General features: G+C 42.8%; 2 protein-coding genes across 2 annotated transcripts; one reads left to right on the top strand and one right to left on the bottom strand.

Annotated features, from left to right (window-relative positions):
* Window positions 1–2,717: 2,717 nt before the first annotated feature.
* LRRC10 (leucine rich repeat containing 10) lies at window positions 2,718–5,013 on the top strand. Its single transcript, XM_065668788.1, has one exon. It carries the CDS (start codon window positions 2,779–2,781, stop codon window positions 3,613–3,615), a length of 837 nt encoding a protein of 278 aa, XP_065524860.1. The 5' UTR covers window positions 2,718–2,778; the 3' UTR covers window positions 3,616–5,013.
* A 1,128-nt stretch (window positions 5,014–6,141) lies between these two features.
* Window positions 6,142–18,306, bottom strand: CCT2 (chaperonin containing TCP1 subunit 2). The gene is made up of 16 exons (XM_065668756.1): window positions 18,088–18,306; window positions 16,937–17,011; window positions 16,402–16,467; window positions 16,192–16,303; window positions 15,216–15,292; window positions 14,014–14,126; window positions 13,266–13,468; window positions 12,979–13,079; window positions 12,771–12,898; window positions 11,361–11,464; window positions 9,470–9,589; window positions 9,132–9,260; window positions 8,942–9,045; window positions 7,799–7,898; window positions 7,153–7,294; window positions 6,142–6,475 (listed from the first exon to the last, which is right to left on the bottom strand). Exons 1-16 carry the CDS (start codon window positions 18,088–18,090, stop codon window positions 6,445–6,447), a joined length of 1,608 nt encoding a protein of 535 aa, XP_065524828.1. The 5' UTR covers window positions 18,091–18,306; the 3' UTR covers window positions 6,142–6,444.
* Window positions 18,307–18,475: the final 169 nt, after the last annotated feature.

Below are 18,475 nucleotides of genomic sequence, written 5' to 3'. Positions count from 1 at the left end.
ACGGAAGGTCATCGTGACTTATTTTGATAAGCTGGAATAATGATTAAACTACAGTGCAGAGGATCCCCAAGAAACGGTTGTCTGCAGCTTGAAAGTTCTAGTAGAAATAATTCAACTAGAAAAAACTGTGTAAGTACCTGTGCCTATAGACACAAGGTGTATTGCAAAGTTGCTCCTCTCCATATGGATTATTAAGGAAAATATGACTAAACAAAACAGCTAATATACTTTTACCTAGGCTTTTATGTTGTTCTGATCTGCAGGGTATCTGATGAGATTTGTCTAAGGGACATGTCTTTGCTGTGAATGTTAATTCATTATTATTTATGCCAAATGCGTCTGGTTTTCCACCCCTGTAGCCTACAGTGCCTTACAGGGTAAGGAGCTTTGCCTTTAGAAGGTGCCACGGCTCCTCAGGAATGGAAACACATACAAAAACCATGGGTCCATTTTCTTGTAAGTCAGAAAACATTCCAGGGTACCTGCTTGGAAAAGGATGCCCTGCGAAACCTGGGAATGAATGACAGGGCCCCCCCAGCAGTCCTCTGCCAGGCTATGCAGTGCTCAAGCAGGAAAGTGGCTTCTCTGAGGTGCTCATTCAGTGCGAAGCAGCTGGTGCTGTTGGGACGCTATGCCCAGCATGTCCCACCTTCTGTCATGACAGCAAATATTTTCAGCGCCTCTCTTGCACAGCACAGTCACACATGACTGCGGCCTATCTTTGTTCTCCAGGCTTGATACTCTGCCCAGCTTCTCCATCCAAAGCCTACTTTATGGCGTTCCCATTACAGCACTCACTGTTCTCTGTCTTGCAGCAACACTGGTTCCTGGATGTTCTATTGTCCTCCCCCAGGAAACCCTTGTTACGTTTCATAGCATCGCTGCTGCATGACACAGACACATCTTGCAGGGAAAAGACTAATAAACATCCTACAGCCTACATTCAATTGATAGCTAAGAGCTGCTTTACACTAGAAAACAAGTGACAGTAGAGAGCTCTCTATTCCCAGATTTGACCAGAGATCAGAGGCCACCTTAACTGTTTGATATCACCTTTTTCTCAATCTTCTGTTTGCTCTGCCTTTTGTTTTTCCAAGAATATGTGACTCTCAGCAATCACGTATTTTGGTTGTGTAGAACGTAACACCCAGAAACCTACTGCAGGTTGTTGGAAGGAAGTATCTTCCCTAAATTATGGCAAGTGTGGAAAACGACAGCAACAAGCTGTAGGTATCAAAGTAGAGAGCCAGCTGCTGGAAAGGCCATTTCACCTTAAAACAGGAGAAGGCTCACTTGGTGGAGACCTTAGAGCAGCCTTCCAGTACCTGAAGGAGTCCTACAACAAATCTGGAGAGGGACTTTTTACAAGGGCATGTAGTGATAGGACAAGGAGGAATGGCTTTAAACTGAAAGAGTGTGGTTTTAGATTAGACATAAGGAAGAAATTCTTTACTGTGAGGGTGGTGAGATGGTGGAAGAGGTTGCCCACAGAAGCTGTGGTTTTGTGCAACCTGGTCTAGAGGAAGGTGCCCCTGCCTATGGCAGGGGGTTGGAACTGGATGATCCTTAAGGTCACTTCCAACCCAAACCATTCTACGATTCTATGAAAACATTCTGCCAGTTTTCATACCCAAAGGTCATGGTAAAGCCATGTCCAAGACACAGGTAAGATAATCCAGAAGGAAGCTTAAAACAGAAGCAGCTCAAAAAGTCGAAGTATACAGAGATGCCTGCACATGGGAAGGCAAGATTTCCTCCTAGAAATCAGAGGTGCTCCTGACCTGAACAGCAATGGGTCCTGCTGAGAGAAGGAGGGGAACAGTTTACACTGTCACATCTAAATAGTCATAATTCTTAACATTGTATTTATCTCACTCATACCAAGTGAGAATCTTGATGGAATTAAATTCACAGCAGTTTCTTGTCAGGTTTTGGTAGGGACACAGGGACTGCAGTAGCACAGTTGGAAGGTGGCCGGAGGACAGCGTTGGCAGGTTGTGATAGTGAGCATATTAAACAGGGGTTCAGACAAGACATAAAACATAATGTAATGAAAAAGGCCCTACAAAGTCAAGAGTGCCAGGAGCTATAGTAAACGCCATTAAATTACGAACATAAATAGCAGAACAGCTCAAGATAGCAGTTTGCCAAGTATTTGTGTTAAAGCTTTAAGATAAGCACTGGGTGGCAAGTTACACTCTGAAATTATGCATTTGGCACCTTGCAAAGTAAATCCCTAGAAGTGCCACTCGTCTAGAAAGTCAGTCAAGCCCTGACAGGTATTTTAAACACCAATTCAATTACATCCAACATTTCCGCTGAAGGTCTCATGAAAGCTAAACATCTGAGTTTAGAAATCTGGTCTTCTGCGCTGTTCACTCTCCCAAGCCAATCCCTGCGGAGAGCACCGGCTGCACAGACAGCACAGCCAGAGCGAGAAGTTAGGGGCTGGGGCACTGGGGAGATGGTTTGGGGCAAAATCAGTGAGCATTTACAGTGTGCATTGCAGGAAGAGGCAAGAAGGAATGCTGCTGGGGAGGGGCGAGCAGGAGTGTGGGTGAGAGAGGGAGACCTGCGCTCTGCATCGTCCTATCCGTAATCCCAATCACCAAACACTCATTCGGTTATCAGAAACGTTTCAGAGCCCTTGAGATTAACGGCTGGTGCCATGTAAACAGAGCCTTATATTGGGAAGACGCAGTTACTGGCAGGCCAGTGCACAGGCGGGGTCCTGTCCCATACATACACTCCCAGGCATCCCCAAAGAAAAGTCACAGGATGGGCAACAGCCTGAAAGCTGTAGTTGCTTTTGTGCCCTCCAACAAATGCCAGAAGTACCTCGTGGAAGACCTAGAAGAGATGCCAGTGGATAAAATGGTGGATCTGAGCGGCAGCCAGCTGAGGCGGCTGCCTCTGCACATTTGCTCTTTTAGGGAACTGGTTAAGCTGTACCTGAGTGACAACAACCTGAACCATCTGCCTCCGGAACTGGAGCAGCTGCAAAACCTGCAGATCCTGGCGCTGGACTTCAACAACTTCAAAGCGCTGCCCCTGGTCGTGTGCACACTGAAGCAGCTGTGCATCCTCTACCTGGGCAACAACAAGCTCTGCAGCCTGCCCCTCGAGCTCCGGCTCCTGCAGAACCTCAAGACCCTCTGGATCGAGTCCAACTGCCTGCAGTACCTGCCCGAGGTGGTGTGCGAGCTGACTCTGCTCAAGACCCTGCATGCTGGCTCCAACGCGCTGCGCACGCTCCCCACACAGCTGCGGTACCTGCAGGAGCTGCGCACCATCTGGCTGTCGGGCAACCTGCTGTCTGAGTTCCCCACTGTGCTCCTGGACATGCCTTTCCTGGAGGTGATTGACGTGGATCGCAACTCCATCCGGTTCTTCCCCAGCCTGGCTCACCTCCCCGGTCTGAAGTTGGTGATCTACGACCATAACCCCTGCAGGAATGCACCCAAAGTGGCCAAAGGGGTGCGCAGGGTGGGGAGGTGGTCAGAGGAGACTCCTGAACCCCGAAAGCGGTCCGGGGCAGTGGTAGAAATCCCACTTGATGAGAGACCATCACCGCCTCCTGCCATCAAGCCTGAGCTGGAGGTCGAGCCCTGCTGATGCTTCAGCTGCCCGTTCTGGCAAAGGTGGCAGTGCATTCACACCATCACCCAGCCTCTACTTTTTTCTCCCTTGCTTGCTGGCATCCAGGGAGCCCCACACTGCCTTGCTAGTCTTCGGGAGTAGGTGCACCAGCTTCAAGCTAGATGAAAGCAAAACCCTCTTGTAGTCACCCCTTTTGCACAGCACCCAGCATTCTCTAGAGCAAAGACTTCATCATTTTCCCCCTCCACCCATGTGGGGACCACTCAGAGACGGCAGCAAAGATGAGACAGTTCAGATGTTTTCCGTGGGTGGACTGTGCAGAGCACGAACAGACTTGCTACTCTTCACCCATGGGCTCACCCTTCTCCCCTCCACCTTGCTGAGCTGTCCGAACTCAGCTGGATGCCACTGTTCAAGGTGATTGCTGCTGAGTCACTGCTGTAAAGGAAGCACAGCATTTGTTTCAAATGCCTTATCTGAAACACAGGAACAGCTTGAAGGTTTCCCTCCCTGCCACGTGAGAAGCAGTAGCAGAGCCCTGGCTGTGCTATCAAGGAAACAGCGGGTATGTACCAGCGAGCTCTCCTCTTACCAGCACAGCCTTCTTCCTGGAAAATTTGCAACCATCCTTGTTATTGCCAAGCAGCATTCTGAATGATGGTGAGGAAAGCAACAGGCTTTGCTGCTAGTTTCTATTACCAACAACGCTGCCATTAAGGGCAGCTTTACACACCAAGATCTCATGCAGTAGCAAAGAAGAAAATTAAAGCCTGACTAAAACAGAAACATCAGAAGAGCTGCAAAGGTAAACTTGCATGAATAAAGCCCTGGGCTGGGAGCCTGCTGTTACACACTTGCACAGAACTTGAAGCTGGGGCAAACGTCACTCCATTGATTTCAGCTGGGTATTTCTCCAGCTAGTAACTCAGACAAGTTCAGATCCCCTTCAAAATGCACTGAACTGTTTTCCTTTGTGTAAGTATGTTTCGCTTTCATTGTGTAACACAGAACTCTGGCTCAAAATAACATTTTTAGCTTCTGATTCCACAGCACAGATCACTGAGATTGGTAAAAGACAGCTTCTAAAGAGGGTGGGGACGCCGCGGTGGCACAGAACAGCCACTTCCCTCTCTGCCTCACTCATACAGTGGAACTGTCTCACCAGCGCAGCCTGCAGCAGCAGCAGTTGACTTCCCAGAACAGATCTGAGCCAGCGCCAGTTCGTGACTACTTAATGTCATTTACATGTTTGAAAAATGATCTGGAAACACATAGCCTCTGTTAGCACTTGCTGTCTTGTTAAATGAAGTCTGAATTTAGATCTGGCTGGCACCCATGTAGCATGTAGTCAAATTAAACAAAGTACACTAACACCTCGGTGAGCTAAAACAGCCTTCTTTGGAATTAACCAAATTCTCTTTCCAAATTCTTTATCTAACCTATTTCTTCCTAGAGAATTATGCAGCAGGACAAATGTTTTGGGCTTTTTTAACATCCAAGTTCAATGGTTTACTTCCTACGGAACTGACCTGGTATTTTACTTGTCTGAGCAGTGGGCAAGGTGCTTTCACTTGCTGGTCAGTGGTTGTATTTCAGTGTAGCATTCCTAACACATATTGTCACTTTTGGAGATCTGAAGATGTGTCCAGTTTAAGGTTGGAGGAGTGCTCTGTAAGCAGACTCGCTTTTATTTCAGGAAACCTAATGAGAAAAATGTTTGCACAGATAATTTGAAATCAAGAAAGTACTCCTGCTGCTTTGGCAGCCTTGCCCTGGTGTCTGCCAAGGTACTGCATTATGCTTGCAGGGCCAGGAGGGTCACAGCTGGCTCAGCTCTTGGGTCTCCCACAGAGACAGTGAGTGCCTCTGGTTTTCCCTGCTTCCAGCTGTTGAGAATGTGCTGCAGGCATCATGGATTTCTCTATGAGTTGAGCATGAAGAAACTAGTCCAATTAAAAAACATTGCCTTTGCAGGAACCACTAGAATAGGAAAGGGAATATAAAGACAGGCTACAGCAGACATGACAAGGGAAGGCGGGCAATGAGCACAATGCAGCCTGCCACACTCACCACCAATCACCCTCTAATGCAAGGTTCTGTAAAGTTGGCTCAAGTTCAGTATTTCACGGATAAACACAGAACATTTGGTCATCTCTCCCAGACTGCACCTTCCCCTCAGCAGAACTCCTACCTACATAAAATTTCTAGGGTAAAAAGCTGTAAAATCCCTTTAGTTCTGGGCACTAAATTCCTCTTCAGCTTTTTCTCTTCCTTTTATCATAAAAAAATGAGTAACCCCCCAGTATCACCAGAAAAATGTAGCATTTAACTTCAGACCCTATTTCTAGGATCCCAACTCAAGGCCCCTACAGACAGGACTGGAATAAACTGCTCTCACTGAATGCACCAGGCCAACCCAAACCAGTGAGCTACAGCAGCCCAAAGGGTTGCCTTTTGTGCAGCTGAAGCATCTGAGGACCGAGGGTGTGGGCTGCAGCTGTCTGAATGGAACTGCCTTTCTTGCTTCTACACAAAGACAACTTTGATGAATAAGAATTTTTATTTATTTGCATGTATTTTAAGTGGAACGTGGAGAGGAACAGAAGGAAAGAGGGTTGTATAAAGCCCCTGATTTACTTGAAAGTGAATTCTTCCCCACAACATACAGAAACTGAAATAAGTTAAAACCAACTGAAGTCAGTTATTTTATGCTATTGATGGAGATCTGGCTCTTTTCAAGCTTCTGTTCCACAACCTCACAGGAAACAGATCATTAAAAAAAAAGCTACTAGGTGAGATCTGGTCCACACATCCTCACTGTGTTCATCCGGTACCGAAGAAAATTTAACATGGGCGATTGTCCGGTACACGTTTTCTGGGGAGAAAAAAAGAAATCAGAAAATTCCTCACACACACACACACACTCACACACATCCACCAACCTCCCCACCTACCCTTATTTTTAAGTTGATATTTTGTGTTTACTGCTTATCTCACAGCACAAAAGGCAGCATCATCTCAAAGCTAATACACCACCTCTGACCACAGTAAAAAACCCTGCAATTCACAAAGCAGTGCAGACCACCTGGAAGCAGACATGCTCAGGATAACCTGCCTAGAAGAGGCATTTCTTCCTGAACTTTTTAACAAATGTGGTTTTGTTTTAGCCACAGATTCTACTTTAAAAGCAGCTAGGCATTTCACTGCAATTCTTCCCAAAAGAAAAAAAAAAAGCAGCATCATCCCTCACATTTTAGTCAGCCACTTCTGCAAATGTTTTACTGCTATCTATAGCACATGAGTAGCTGGTGACCCAAAATTAACCAGGCACTGCTCAGGCATGCTAATTTAAGTGCACTGATGGCTCAAAAAGGCCTGTTTATACTGCTAACACAAAAAAATCCCCCTCATGTAACATGAACGTTAGCATGTCAGATGTCAGTCTTCATTACAAATGGAAGTAATTCTAGAACAAGACTTTTCTGCAGTTACTCTTCCACAGAAGGTTGCTCTATACCACTACAACTGACCATGCAGACACTCAGCTCATACCTTGGTGCTGCTTTAATAATGTCATCTACACGAAGAATCATTTCTGCTGCTTCAGCTGCACTCAGCAAAACTTGTCTCTTAACTTGGAAACTTTCTGTTACTCCCAAGGCTGCCATGTCTCCAATGGTACCCTCTCTCATATCTGGAAGGAGAGACACATTAAGAGCTTGTTTATCTGGTTTTAACTTGTGGGTTTTTTTAAGGAAATGACAAGGAAGCTGCCAGTATGGTAACTCACCTGCTCAAATGAAGGACATTAATAGTAAGGAAAGAATTAAAGTCTTTTACTTCAAGGGTCCTGATTTAAGCCTAACATGTTGCAATTATATATATACATATATTTAAGAAAAAAGGTTTTAAATCAATACCTTTCTTTTTAAGCTTCATGTAACTAGACTCAATGTGAATGAGGTATGTCTTCTTTGCAGGTGGAACCCATACCCTTGAAAAACAAAGCACTTCACTCTATTGTGAGAAGTTTGGTAGAATGGTAAAGGACTGTAAGTGCAGCCCATGCTCTGTGCACAGCAAACAGAAATCAGCGTACTTCCAATTGAATGTGTCAAAGACAAGTGAGCAAGCTTAATAAGCCTCACTACCCTACCAAACAGCAGTCCAGTACCAGAAGTAACATGAAGCCCCTTACCAAGTCCATAAGTAGTCTTCCCTTCACTGTGAGCAGCTCTGAGCTGAGCAACCAAATCTGCACTGTCATAGCCAGCATTGTCAGCTATTATTGTTGGGATCTACAGGGAGAAACACAGGTTATAGTTTTAATTCATGCAGGGCCTGATCCCTAGTAAACAGGAAACATACTTTGTTATTACTATTTACTGTTCAGTTTCAACAGGAAGTTTCAAAAGTACGGCAGATGTGTTACAGTGATCAGAAGATAGAGAAAAAAGAAAAAAAAAATCGAACTACTTCTCAAAGGATTTTGCTTAAAACCTTGCTATAAGAGGGTATCTGAGAGGGCAGGATCATGTTAGCAGTTTTTTCAGTTCTTTTTACACAGGGAGAATGAAATCTATTTCAGACTACAACTGGAGAAACAGTTTCATTTTAAGAACATGAGCTTGCTGGTAAGCATTAACCACCTGATCGTTCTGTTCACTGTGTAAGTGACAGGAGTGCAAACTGCAGGTGCCAGCTCAAGTAACGCTAAGTCTTACCATGCTTTTTAATTTTCTCGGCAGAAATGTTTTCCTATGGTCTTTCATTTCCTAAGAAAGGTTTTCCCTAGATTAAATAACAGGAAGGCATTTTTCCTCCCCTCAAATTGATAGCCTGTTAGCACAATAATATTCTATAAACAATTCTTGTGATGCATCTTCTAGGAAGTAACAGTAAACTCCAAGGCAAGTTAGAAACTTTTAGATAGTACTAGAGCATGAATACAATCAAATAGCACTAGAGTATCAATAGTATGGAAAGGCTGCTCTTTCATAAATCAGTTAGCACAAAAAAATCTCGGCTTATTCAGCTGACACTTCTGCTGCACTTTTAACCCTGCAGGTTAAGAGGAGGAAGAACCACTTAAAAGAGGCCTAGCATTAAACATTCAGAATTCTGTTACATGCAGCATTATTAACACACCAATACTTATTTTCTAAGAGAGAAAACAGCAAGTTTTCCCATTTGTTCATCCAAGTTGTGTTGCTAAATTTCACTTTTTCACTTCTGGACAACCAAAACCTTGAAAGAGAAACAACTCTCTGATGCCAGGAGTTAGTAAGTTTGGTGAAACTTTATGTCTATTAATCCAAGCAATCTGACTGAACAAACTTACCATTCGTAAGGCTTTAGCGAAGGACTCCATTGCAACAGACTCTTTGCCAGGTGTTCTGATGGCAAGTTCTGCAACAGCATTAGCCATCAGCATCTCTGAACAACCTAGTCATTAAAGACACGCAGATGTTGATGTCTGACTTGAAAAGTATTACAAAATACGTATCACAGACAAAGAATCTAATATTCACCTCCACCATACACAGTCCTAGTGTCTTTCACGGTCTGGGCAAGAACACAGAGAGCATCATGCAAAGACCTCTCAGCTTCATCTAGAATCTGCTGTGTTGCTCCACGCAAAACTATGGTGCAAGCTTCACCTAAAAAGCACAAATGTAAAAAGATTAAAAAAAACCCAAACCAACACACAAAAAAAGAGGCTATTGCAAAGCATTTGTAACAGTTTTGCTATCACTGCAGTCAAGTTCTACCCAGATCAGTTTTGTGGGAAAAAGGAAGCATGATGACATTTCCCAGATGGAATGAAATTATGTACACTATGCTATCACATCAGTGGTAAAACACTTACCCATTGCCACTCCAGAGAAATGAATGAGCTTATCTTCTCCAATCATGACTTCCTCAATAAGCTTGCAGCTTCCTAGTTTTACTAGCTCAGGGTGATCAAAGGTTGATGCAATTTCACCACCTACAAATGTAAGATCATACTAAAGTTAGAGCTCATGTTGAAGACATCCGTTCAGGCAAGATTTAACCCAGTGTGGATGAGGGGTTATGGAAACAAACAACAAACAAAACACTATTCATAATTGCCCAGGTTTAAATTAATAATACTGATAAACCAAATTTTTCCAGTGTCAGCATATGGTACCAGAAACCTCCTACTTCCTTAACAAACCAGTATTTTGTGTCACATCAGAAAAATTACAATAGCTGCAATGCTTCTGAGTTCTGTCTGCGTAAGAGACTAAACATTAGTCTTTGCCAGGATTAAAATGTCAATCTGTTTAAAGTTTTAATAGCATTTATTGATATAGTATTTATAAAATACTAGGTCAAGGTTTTTTATGTTTTTAAACTTGAGCTTGTGCCAGTATTCATCTTGCCTGCCTGATGATGGCTGGGAACCACTAGCCACCACTCTCCTGAATTACAAGCGTCATGCAGTGTTGTAGCAGCAATATTGTGCACTATTTGTAAACTCACATACTGTAAACAAAACTGGTATTACAAAGACCAAAATGCCTCTGAATAGAATATTGTTCTAGTACTTTACTCTTCCTATTAAAAAAAACATTTACATGTATTCACTCCCAATCTATGCTCAATTATTCCACACTGGCTTGCAGCACTGCTGTAGCTGTACAAGGGAAGACAAGATTTGTAGTAGAGAGTTTATGCTTACTAAAAGCCTGTATATTGTTTTCAGCTATACTATCTGATCCAGTGTGGTCTGATATGGTCCATTTGCTCTGCCTACAAAATTGCTTTGAATTTGTTCTGGAACATAAGCAACATTCCTCTGAATCAAGCGTTTGCCTGTGTCAATGAGTCCTCGGTTACACACAACTGCTACTTCAGCTGTGCTAAGCTAAAAAAGTCAGCATACTTTCATTTCTCCCTGCAAAACAAGTTCTTCATTCTCATGAAGATTTTCACAATAAGCTTTTTAATAAAAACATTCCAGTTAACTATCTCTAACTTCAGCAACAAGAATCAACCGTAGCATTCCAGATGTTTCGTTTTCATTGGTTATTAGAACCACATTTACACTGAACACTCTAAAAATATCCAGGTTGTTCGTGTCACTTGAGGTCCACCTCAAGATGATAACTTAGGCCCACATTTTTAACAAGGGATGACCATTATTACAATCGAACAACAGATATCTATAACCAGATGGCATTCATTAACTAGTGGATTCATCTTCTCATTCTTTCTATCGCTAAGTTTCATCTTGTCTCTAGAAAACAAGTATTTCCGAAGCTTATCAAGCAGGGACTTAACTGAAAGTATTTTTAAAATATGAAAGGAAATTACTAACTGGCACTACTATCTGTATAAATGAAATTCCACAGTTCACATTACGATCCTTTACTCACAGTTACTACAGAAAAAAAAAAAAGTATGTTTAAATTATTATGTAGGAAGGATCCAGAATCAAAACAGACAGTTTACATGTGAAGTATAACATACTAAATATAGAAACTGAGTTACCTGCTTCTAAAAAAATGAGTTATATATGAGCTGATAAATCAACAAAGGAATTTCAAAGTTACTTATGGCCAATTTCATATTCTATTTAAAGCTCTATAAAATAAAGCTTATTTTGAGTACTCTTCACATTCACTAATCTGCTTAATAAAAAAACCTACAATTAAGTGATCACACATTAACATTTACTAAAGACCAAACAAATAATGTGCCCTTTCAAGTTTCATACAAGGTACTCCACACACCTGTAACAAGAGCCAGACGTTCGACACCAGCAAAGTCCGCGTGTTCAATAGCCATGACGCCAGCAGCTCCAAAGAGCTGTTCAGGGTAGTTGTAGATCAACTGCCTACAATTATAACACAGACACATCTTCCCGTTACCCATGCGCCAAAACCAGAGTAACAAAAGGACACCTGATTCTCAGTACCATGGTCACGCAACAGGTTTCTGAAAACTATGAAAGCAGTCAACATTTGAGACACCTACAACACGGGGAATGTTACACCACACAGAAGCAAATGCATTGACAGAAAAACACACATAGCTAAAAAGAAAAAAAAAATAATTAAATAAAAACTCATAGCTCTTTGAAATACCCTTCCCCTGAAGACACACTGTCACACTAAGCACAAGGACCCATACACTTCAAATACTAAGTCCTTTGATCCAAAGTGCCTGCTGAGCACTTGACTGCCTATTCTAGCAGGGTGTACTAGAACAACATGTGAAGTGATGTCTTTAATTCCTTCACCAATACAAAATCCAAACAGTTTACAAATCTGGGAACAACAAATGGCCAATCTTGTAACATATACAAATAGCAGACCACAGAGAAGAGTATGTGTTCCCTTATTAATACATATCCCCATCATCTCAACAAAGCAGCCATCTAAAGTTCAATGGCTAATGCCCGTTCAGGAGTGCTACGCCAGATTATTTTTCCATTCCAAATTAAAGACTGAGTGTTGTAGAAATTCAGCAGGAGCTGCGAGATGTCATCTCCAGCAAGAAAGGTGTTTCTAATCTGCCTTCAAAGTGACAAATGGCACTGCTGAGTACACGCAGAGAAGATATCTTCTACCCCAGAACCATATGGCCTTGGCCTTTATCACACATATCCTCAGGGGTAATTAACTGGCTAACATTTACAGTATCTGACATGATACTGATCTACAGTATAAGAAGTCAATTTTATCAGGGAATAAATCTGAACATCAAAAGTCAATCTAACTGCAGCACCACTAGCCTGGTTACAGTGACTGATGCTACCTGAACTTCCTTAGGGCAAACACCCATGTTCCAAGCATACTGGATAGCAGCAGTGAAGCTAAGGAATTTCTGAATACTTTAAAGGATTCTTCCATCAATTTGCCAACAGGACTCCTGACTCTAGGACTCTTTATCTGTACCATGTTCAATGGAAAGAGTACTCATTTTGCCTAAAGCAGAATGCAATGTGTGTGAAACATGACATAGATGGAGGGGCTGTAAGATTCAGTCTGTCAATGGTTCTTACAGATGTTTAATACAAATTTATAAGGTGAGTTTTATAAGATGCACCAGGTCTCGAAAGAGTAAATTTTTGCTTCTGTGGGAAACAGTGCCACTTGTACAACTTTGTGACTCGCCCCTTTTTCCAAGAAAGGACATACCTGTTAATAAAGCAGTTTATTCCATGCTTCAGAATACTCTCAACCTTCTCCTTCATTTTTTCTTTTTCTGCCTGTTCTATTTCTGCCACTTTTGCTGCAGAGTCCACTCTAACACGAGAGCCAAAAATCTAAATCAAAGAAAATAAAGAATTCAGTCTAAAGTCAATTTACAAAAACATTGTTTCACAACAGTAGCTGAGTCCCATACCTTAATTTTGTCTGTATCCATACCAGTATTTGCAATTAGAATCTTTGCATTTTCAATTCTTTTTGGCTGATTTACACCAATCTTCTTGTCGAGTAAAAAGCCTGTAGTAACAGAAAGGCCTTGTAAGACTTAAAAAGAAGAGCAATTAATTTAAATTCCTATAAAACCCCCTCATATTTACTATTCAATTTAATAACATAGCAATGTTTCCTAGAACAAATTTGTTCCCAGAACAAATTTAACAGCTTAATTTCTCAAGCATGCTTTCAGCCAACACACAGACTTACCCTCATCTAAGTAGGAATCAGCCAAGCTTCCACCAAGTTTCTTAATGACGTGGATAGCCTCCAAATTACCAGAACCTTTCAACCTAAGGACAGCTTCAACAGCTAACTTGACAAAGTGATCTTTATGATGAGTAAGTAATTTGGATGAAAGGGTCGTTCCTGCAATGTTCATCAAATCTTCACGGAACTTCACTTCATCATCACTAAAATAAAAGCAGTACAGTTAAAGTGGAAAGTCTGAAAGCTTTAACTATCATTAACCTATCACTGTAAGCCTCTCCCCACTTCCTGTTGCCTGTGTCTATGTGCATCATGTTCCATTTCGAGGAATGATACTCAGAATCCTGCCAGTGTCCCAGAATACAACCTTGCACTTGAAATTTCAATTAGGAAAACCTTTGCATTCAGCTTCAGAAAAATCTGTGCTCTCAAAGTGTGGGGTAAAGACAAAAATCACATTTAAAATCAGAGCATGAAATCTGAAATAACAGCTCAGATTTTTGTTCTAAGGAGCAGCTTACTCCTTGTATTTAGTTTCTGCACATCGTAACTAATTTTACATCATTTTATAAAGCATTATAAAAATAATAAAATAAAAAAAAAAGCCTTTCTTAACTGTTACAACTTACAAATTCAGCCTTTACACTACTTAAAAGAAAGCAAAGAACTTCGCAGTGGTATATAATTCTTGGTGATATTTTAGTCCTGACTGGCTTATAAAAACCTACAGCAAATGTACATTACTAACCCATGATCCACAGCTGCTTTCAAAAGAGCCTCTCTTGAAGCTTTTGTGGCTGCTCTCCAGCCTGCGATAATGGTCTGAGGATGAATCTTCTTTGAAATCAGTAATTCTGCCTCCTATTTAAATGAAATAAATAATCATTTTTTTTTCCCCCAAGGTGCACTTACGCTAACTATGAAAGACACTTCCAAGTAATAAGAAAATTCTAAATGGCAGTGAAAACCAGAGAGCTGTAACAATGAAATGAATGTGACCCTACTGGCAGCTTTGTTTCCAATCTAAGCAAATATAATCTGCCCTTGGAATACTGACAAGAAAGTCTGATTAATGAAAAAAAACCAACCAGACATGGACTTCAAAATAGCTATCTTTAGCTTCATGTTTGAGATCAGTTTCCTGTTCACTTAAAGCTGCAACTTAAAGTGTAGTTGGAAAAACAAACATCTTCAAACTGCCTTTTTGAGAGGAACTTGGCAAGCTAAAGGATAATTTCTCTGATGCTTTTGATCACAGCTTCTGGATCTGAGATGATTAGATTTACTGGCACAGCTCTGCTAACAAGAACTCCTCACTTCTGAAGTCTCTTTCATAGTAATTCTGAATTTAGAATTTGGCAGTATAAGCTTTTATGTAAGCATGAAAACCATACAGAATTTAAAGGAACATTATTTAAGGAAATCTAATCATAATTTCAGGAAATGTAATAATAATAATAATAATAATAATAATTTAATAAATTAAAGGATAAATTCAAGTCTTGTGCACACAAGAAGAGAATTTAACATGCCTTTTATTTCTTTCTCTCTCAATGATGTTATGGAAAAGGATTTCAGAGGCCTGAATGTCACAACTAAGCAGTGCTGCATGCTGCTCAGTGCAACACCCAAGAAGGCACTCGTGAGAGATACTTCTCTGTTTCACTTACATAGTAAAGGAAGAGAAAATAATTTTCTAAAATGTACCAAGTTAAAATAGTGAATTTGTAAATGGCAATATAAGGAATACAGTTTAAAATATTTTTTATATATATTTGATGACACAATGCCTACATTGGTTTTTCCCCCTATCAATTTCAATGGCAATGGAGCAGGGTACTCCTATACTTAGGGAGCCCTCTTCATAAACATCAAACAACACACCTCCCATTGATACCACAGGACCACATTGCCAAACAGAAACATATATGAAAAACTGTAATACATCACCCTCAGTAATTCAGCTGCCAACACTGTGACAGACGTAGTCCCATCACCAACTTCATCATCTTGAACCTTTGACATATCTAAAGGAAGAAATTTCTGCGGTAATGTTTTGATTCAAAATACCACGCTCACCAGTACCAGCTTCAGATACAATTACTTTCACTTCACATTTGTTTGGAGAAGAAAAAAGATTCTTTGATAGTTTAAAAAGGTCACTCTGTAAGTCACAGAAAAACCTGTGCATACCAAATTCAGCATCCTCCAAATTCCTGCTCTTTATTTGCAACCTAGACACTAGTTCCAGCATGGTGATGGTCAAGAGCTATTCCCCTCTCTCCCCACTCCTAAAGATAGTCATTAAAAGGAAGCAAGGTCAGACAGAAGTTCTAAGGTATCCATACTGGATCAGAGAATGTAATAGCCATGTATGCTGCATGAACTGCTGATACAGAAGGATCCAGCAAACACGAAACCATTAAGAAACTTGACACTGAATTAGGTGTTCAGTGCCCTGCTTGAAACCAGAAATGGACCACTGGCACACTGAGACAGTCCTTTACAAAGGTAAACTGTCCAGAGTACAATGTTGATTGAGTGATAAAAAGAGATTTACATCAAGGAGAACCTGAGAGATCCTCTGCACTCCAGCAGATTTCTGTTCCAAATTTTCCCAGTGAAAAAGAGGGACAGTTTTCTTTTGCCTCTCTGACTCCTGGAACAAACCAGGGCTGAGGGAAAAAGACACCAGAACAGTCTTGCAAGAGCAGCATATACCTCAATTTTACTTCTGCAGAGTTCCACCACTCTTGCAACACCCTGGCCTCCTTACTTCAGGAATTCTGCCTCCCTCCCCTGCCCCTGGTCCGATTTTTCACATTATTTAAGAAAAGTTAAATCTAAGCACAAAAAAATCCTGCAATAACAAAGTTACAAATGAAAAAACACCAAGTACTGCAATGACAAGCCATTAAAAACTCACCAACCAAGACCTTGGCAGCTGGGTTGTCAACTCCAATAGCTTTCAGGATGGTTGCACCATCATTGGTAACTGTTACAGTGCTAACTCTCCCAGTACTTAGAAGAATCTTGTCCTAAAAGATGCAAGATTTAGAAGACCACTTGAAAACATATTTCAACTATTAACATTAAATTAACAGATATGACTACTGAGAATTTGCAGATGACTTACCATGCCTTTAGGCCCCAGAGTGCTCTTGACCAGGTCACCGATAGCAATGGCACCAACAAAGGATGACTGAAATGAAAGCAAATATACCTTAGAAAATGATTTGTTTCTACTTTAACACAAGAATTATATGCTAGCCCATAATCTGCAAGGTGACATCTTAGCCCAACACTTCCACAGCCACACTTCTTTCAGCAGAGCCTGGGGTGAATTTTCTTGAACTGATGATACATTTTTATAACCAGATCGAATATACTGAATTCCCACAGGAAATATAAAAGCCTGTCTCACAGGCAAGAGAAATGCCTCAGAATGAACACCAACCTCCCGAGCTAGTTACTTAGTTTCTGAACAACTATGAGGAGTTTCTGTAATTGTTAGCATGAACAACACTCCTCTTTCTTTCTGTACACAGAAATACAAGAAAGAAACAGTAAGAGAAAGATGAAGTTCCACATCACCATAAACTGAAAGCACATTTAACAGTAGAAAAGACATGATTTAACTACCTCAAGTATTACCAGTTTCTTAAACTTACCAGCCGAGCTGTTTCTGCCTTTTCCTCATCTGCGCCTGCCTTGAAAATGTTCACGGGAGCAAGGGAAAGGGATGCCTAAAGCAGAGTTCACAAGAATATTCCTTTAGCTTTAATAACACTATGCATTTTAGAAACAAATTCCTGGCACTAACAACCTAAACAATCACTGCAGTTATTTATTTCCATACCCCATTTGGTTTTGATAAAAGGTATATTCAGGACAAATTCACTTTGACTCTTTAAATCTACCTTGCAATCTCAATCACACAAAGAGATTACAAGAAAGACTGCAACCTGCTCTTAAGAGACTGCACCCCATATTCCCTTGGAAGGCTGTTACCAGAACCTTACTTCATGGTCCTGTTCTGCTCAGCTGTCAAGACTCAAACCACCCAAAGACAGGCACCACGAGCAGAACCTAAAAGACTCTCATTAACTAACCACGTCACGTCTTCAGTATTTGTGCTGAACCCTATCATTTTATTGTATTCCCACGCAAATTAATTACAGCAGTAATGAACAGACTCCTTTACAGACCAACACTTGCGAAGAACCCAGGGCATTAACTGGAGTAGGTCCAAATCCTAAAACAACAGGTATTACAACCTTCTTAAGGGAGTTCGGCGACATTTTACTCTGCTGTGTAGCCAGCTCACCGGTTGCTACGCTAAGTGTCCGTTACATCACTGCTTTGACCACAAAAATCAAAACGCTGCTGCGGCAGGAGGCCCCACACAACGGGAGGGCAGCTCTCGGTCGGCCATCGACAGCGGCCGCTCACGCTCGGGGCCTCCGTGCTGCCTCCCGGGGCTTTCTGAGACATGCGAGAGGGAGAGGCTTCCATGGCGTCAGCCGCGCCGCGGGCGCCCGGCACGAGCAGGCCCGGAGCCCCTTCTCCTGCGGGGTGACGGGGACGCCCGACAGCGGACCGGGCCCCGGCCCGGCCGCGCCCTCACGGACCCTCCTCGCGCGCGCTCTAGAACCTTCCACGCCCAACACGCCTCCCCCGCCCCCTCTCCCCTCCCTCCCTCCCTCCCTCCCTCCCTCCCCGAGCCGCCGCGCCGAACAAAGCGCGGGGGAGGGTCGCGGTGGCCGGGCCGCCGCACGCGTGTCTGCGGCGCACCGGGCGGGCCGCCCCGCCGCCTGCTCACCATGCTGCCGGTGCCGCCGCCGACCGGACCCCGCCAACCGCCGCTGCCAGCACAGACCCAGCGCGCACACCCACGGCCCCCACGAGCTCCTGCCGGAACTGGCGTCACAGGAGCCGCCGCTTCCGGCGGCGCGCGGCACGCCGGGAGCCGCAGTCGCCCCCCGAGGAGGAGGAGGAGGAGGAAGGGGCTGGGGCTCGGCCTCCAGTGGCTGTGCAAGGCAAAGGCGGGCGCGGGTGTGGCGTGGCGGGGTCCCGGGTGCTTTAAGGACTTACGGGACATAAAGCCGTGCTGCTGCCCTCCCGCGCTGTCTAACGCCGCCTCCTGCGCGGCAGCACGTGTTACGGGCTCGCCTGGCAGTGCCCCGCAGCGCGCCGCCCTTTCTCCGGAG

This window comes from Lathamus discolor, chromosome 1 (assembly GCF_037157495.1).
Source record: "Lathamus discolor isolate bLatDis1 chromosome 1, bLatDis1.hap1, whole genome shotgun sequence".
In the NCBI taxonomy this organism is placed as follows: Eukaryota; Metazoa; Chordata; class Aves; order Psittaciformes; family Psittacidae; genus Lathamus; species Lathamus discolor.
This window is presented reverse-complemented; position numbering and strand designations above follow the sequence as displayed.

Coding starts and splice junctions, on each gene's coding strand:
- CCT2 (XM_065668756.1), bottom strand. Junction 11,465..12,770: donor ATAAACTGCTTTATTAACAG/GTATGTCCTTTC, acceptor TTATAATTGTAG/GCAGTTGATCTACAACTACC. Junction 7,899..8,941: donor TCGCTAAAGCCTTACGAATG/GTAAGTTTGTTC, acceptor TTCTCCCTGTAG/ATCCCAACAATAATAGCTGA.
- LRRC10 (XM_065668788.1), top strand. CDS start 2,779: ATGGGCAACAGCCTGAAAGCTGTAGTTGCTTTTGTGCCCTCCAACAAA.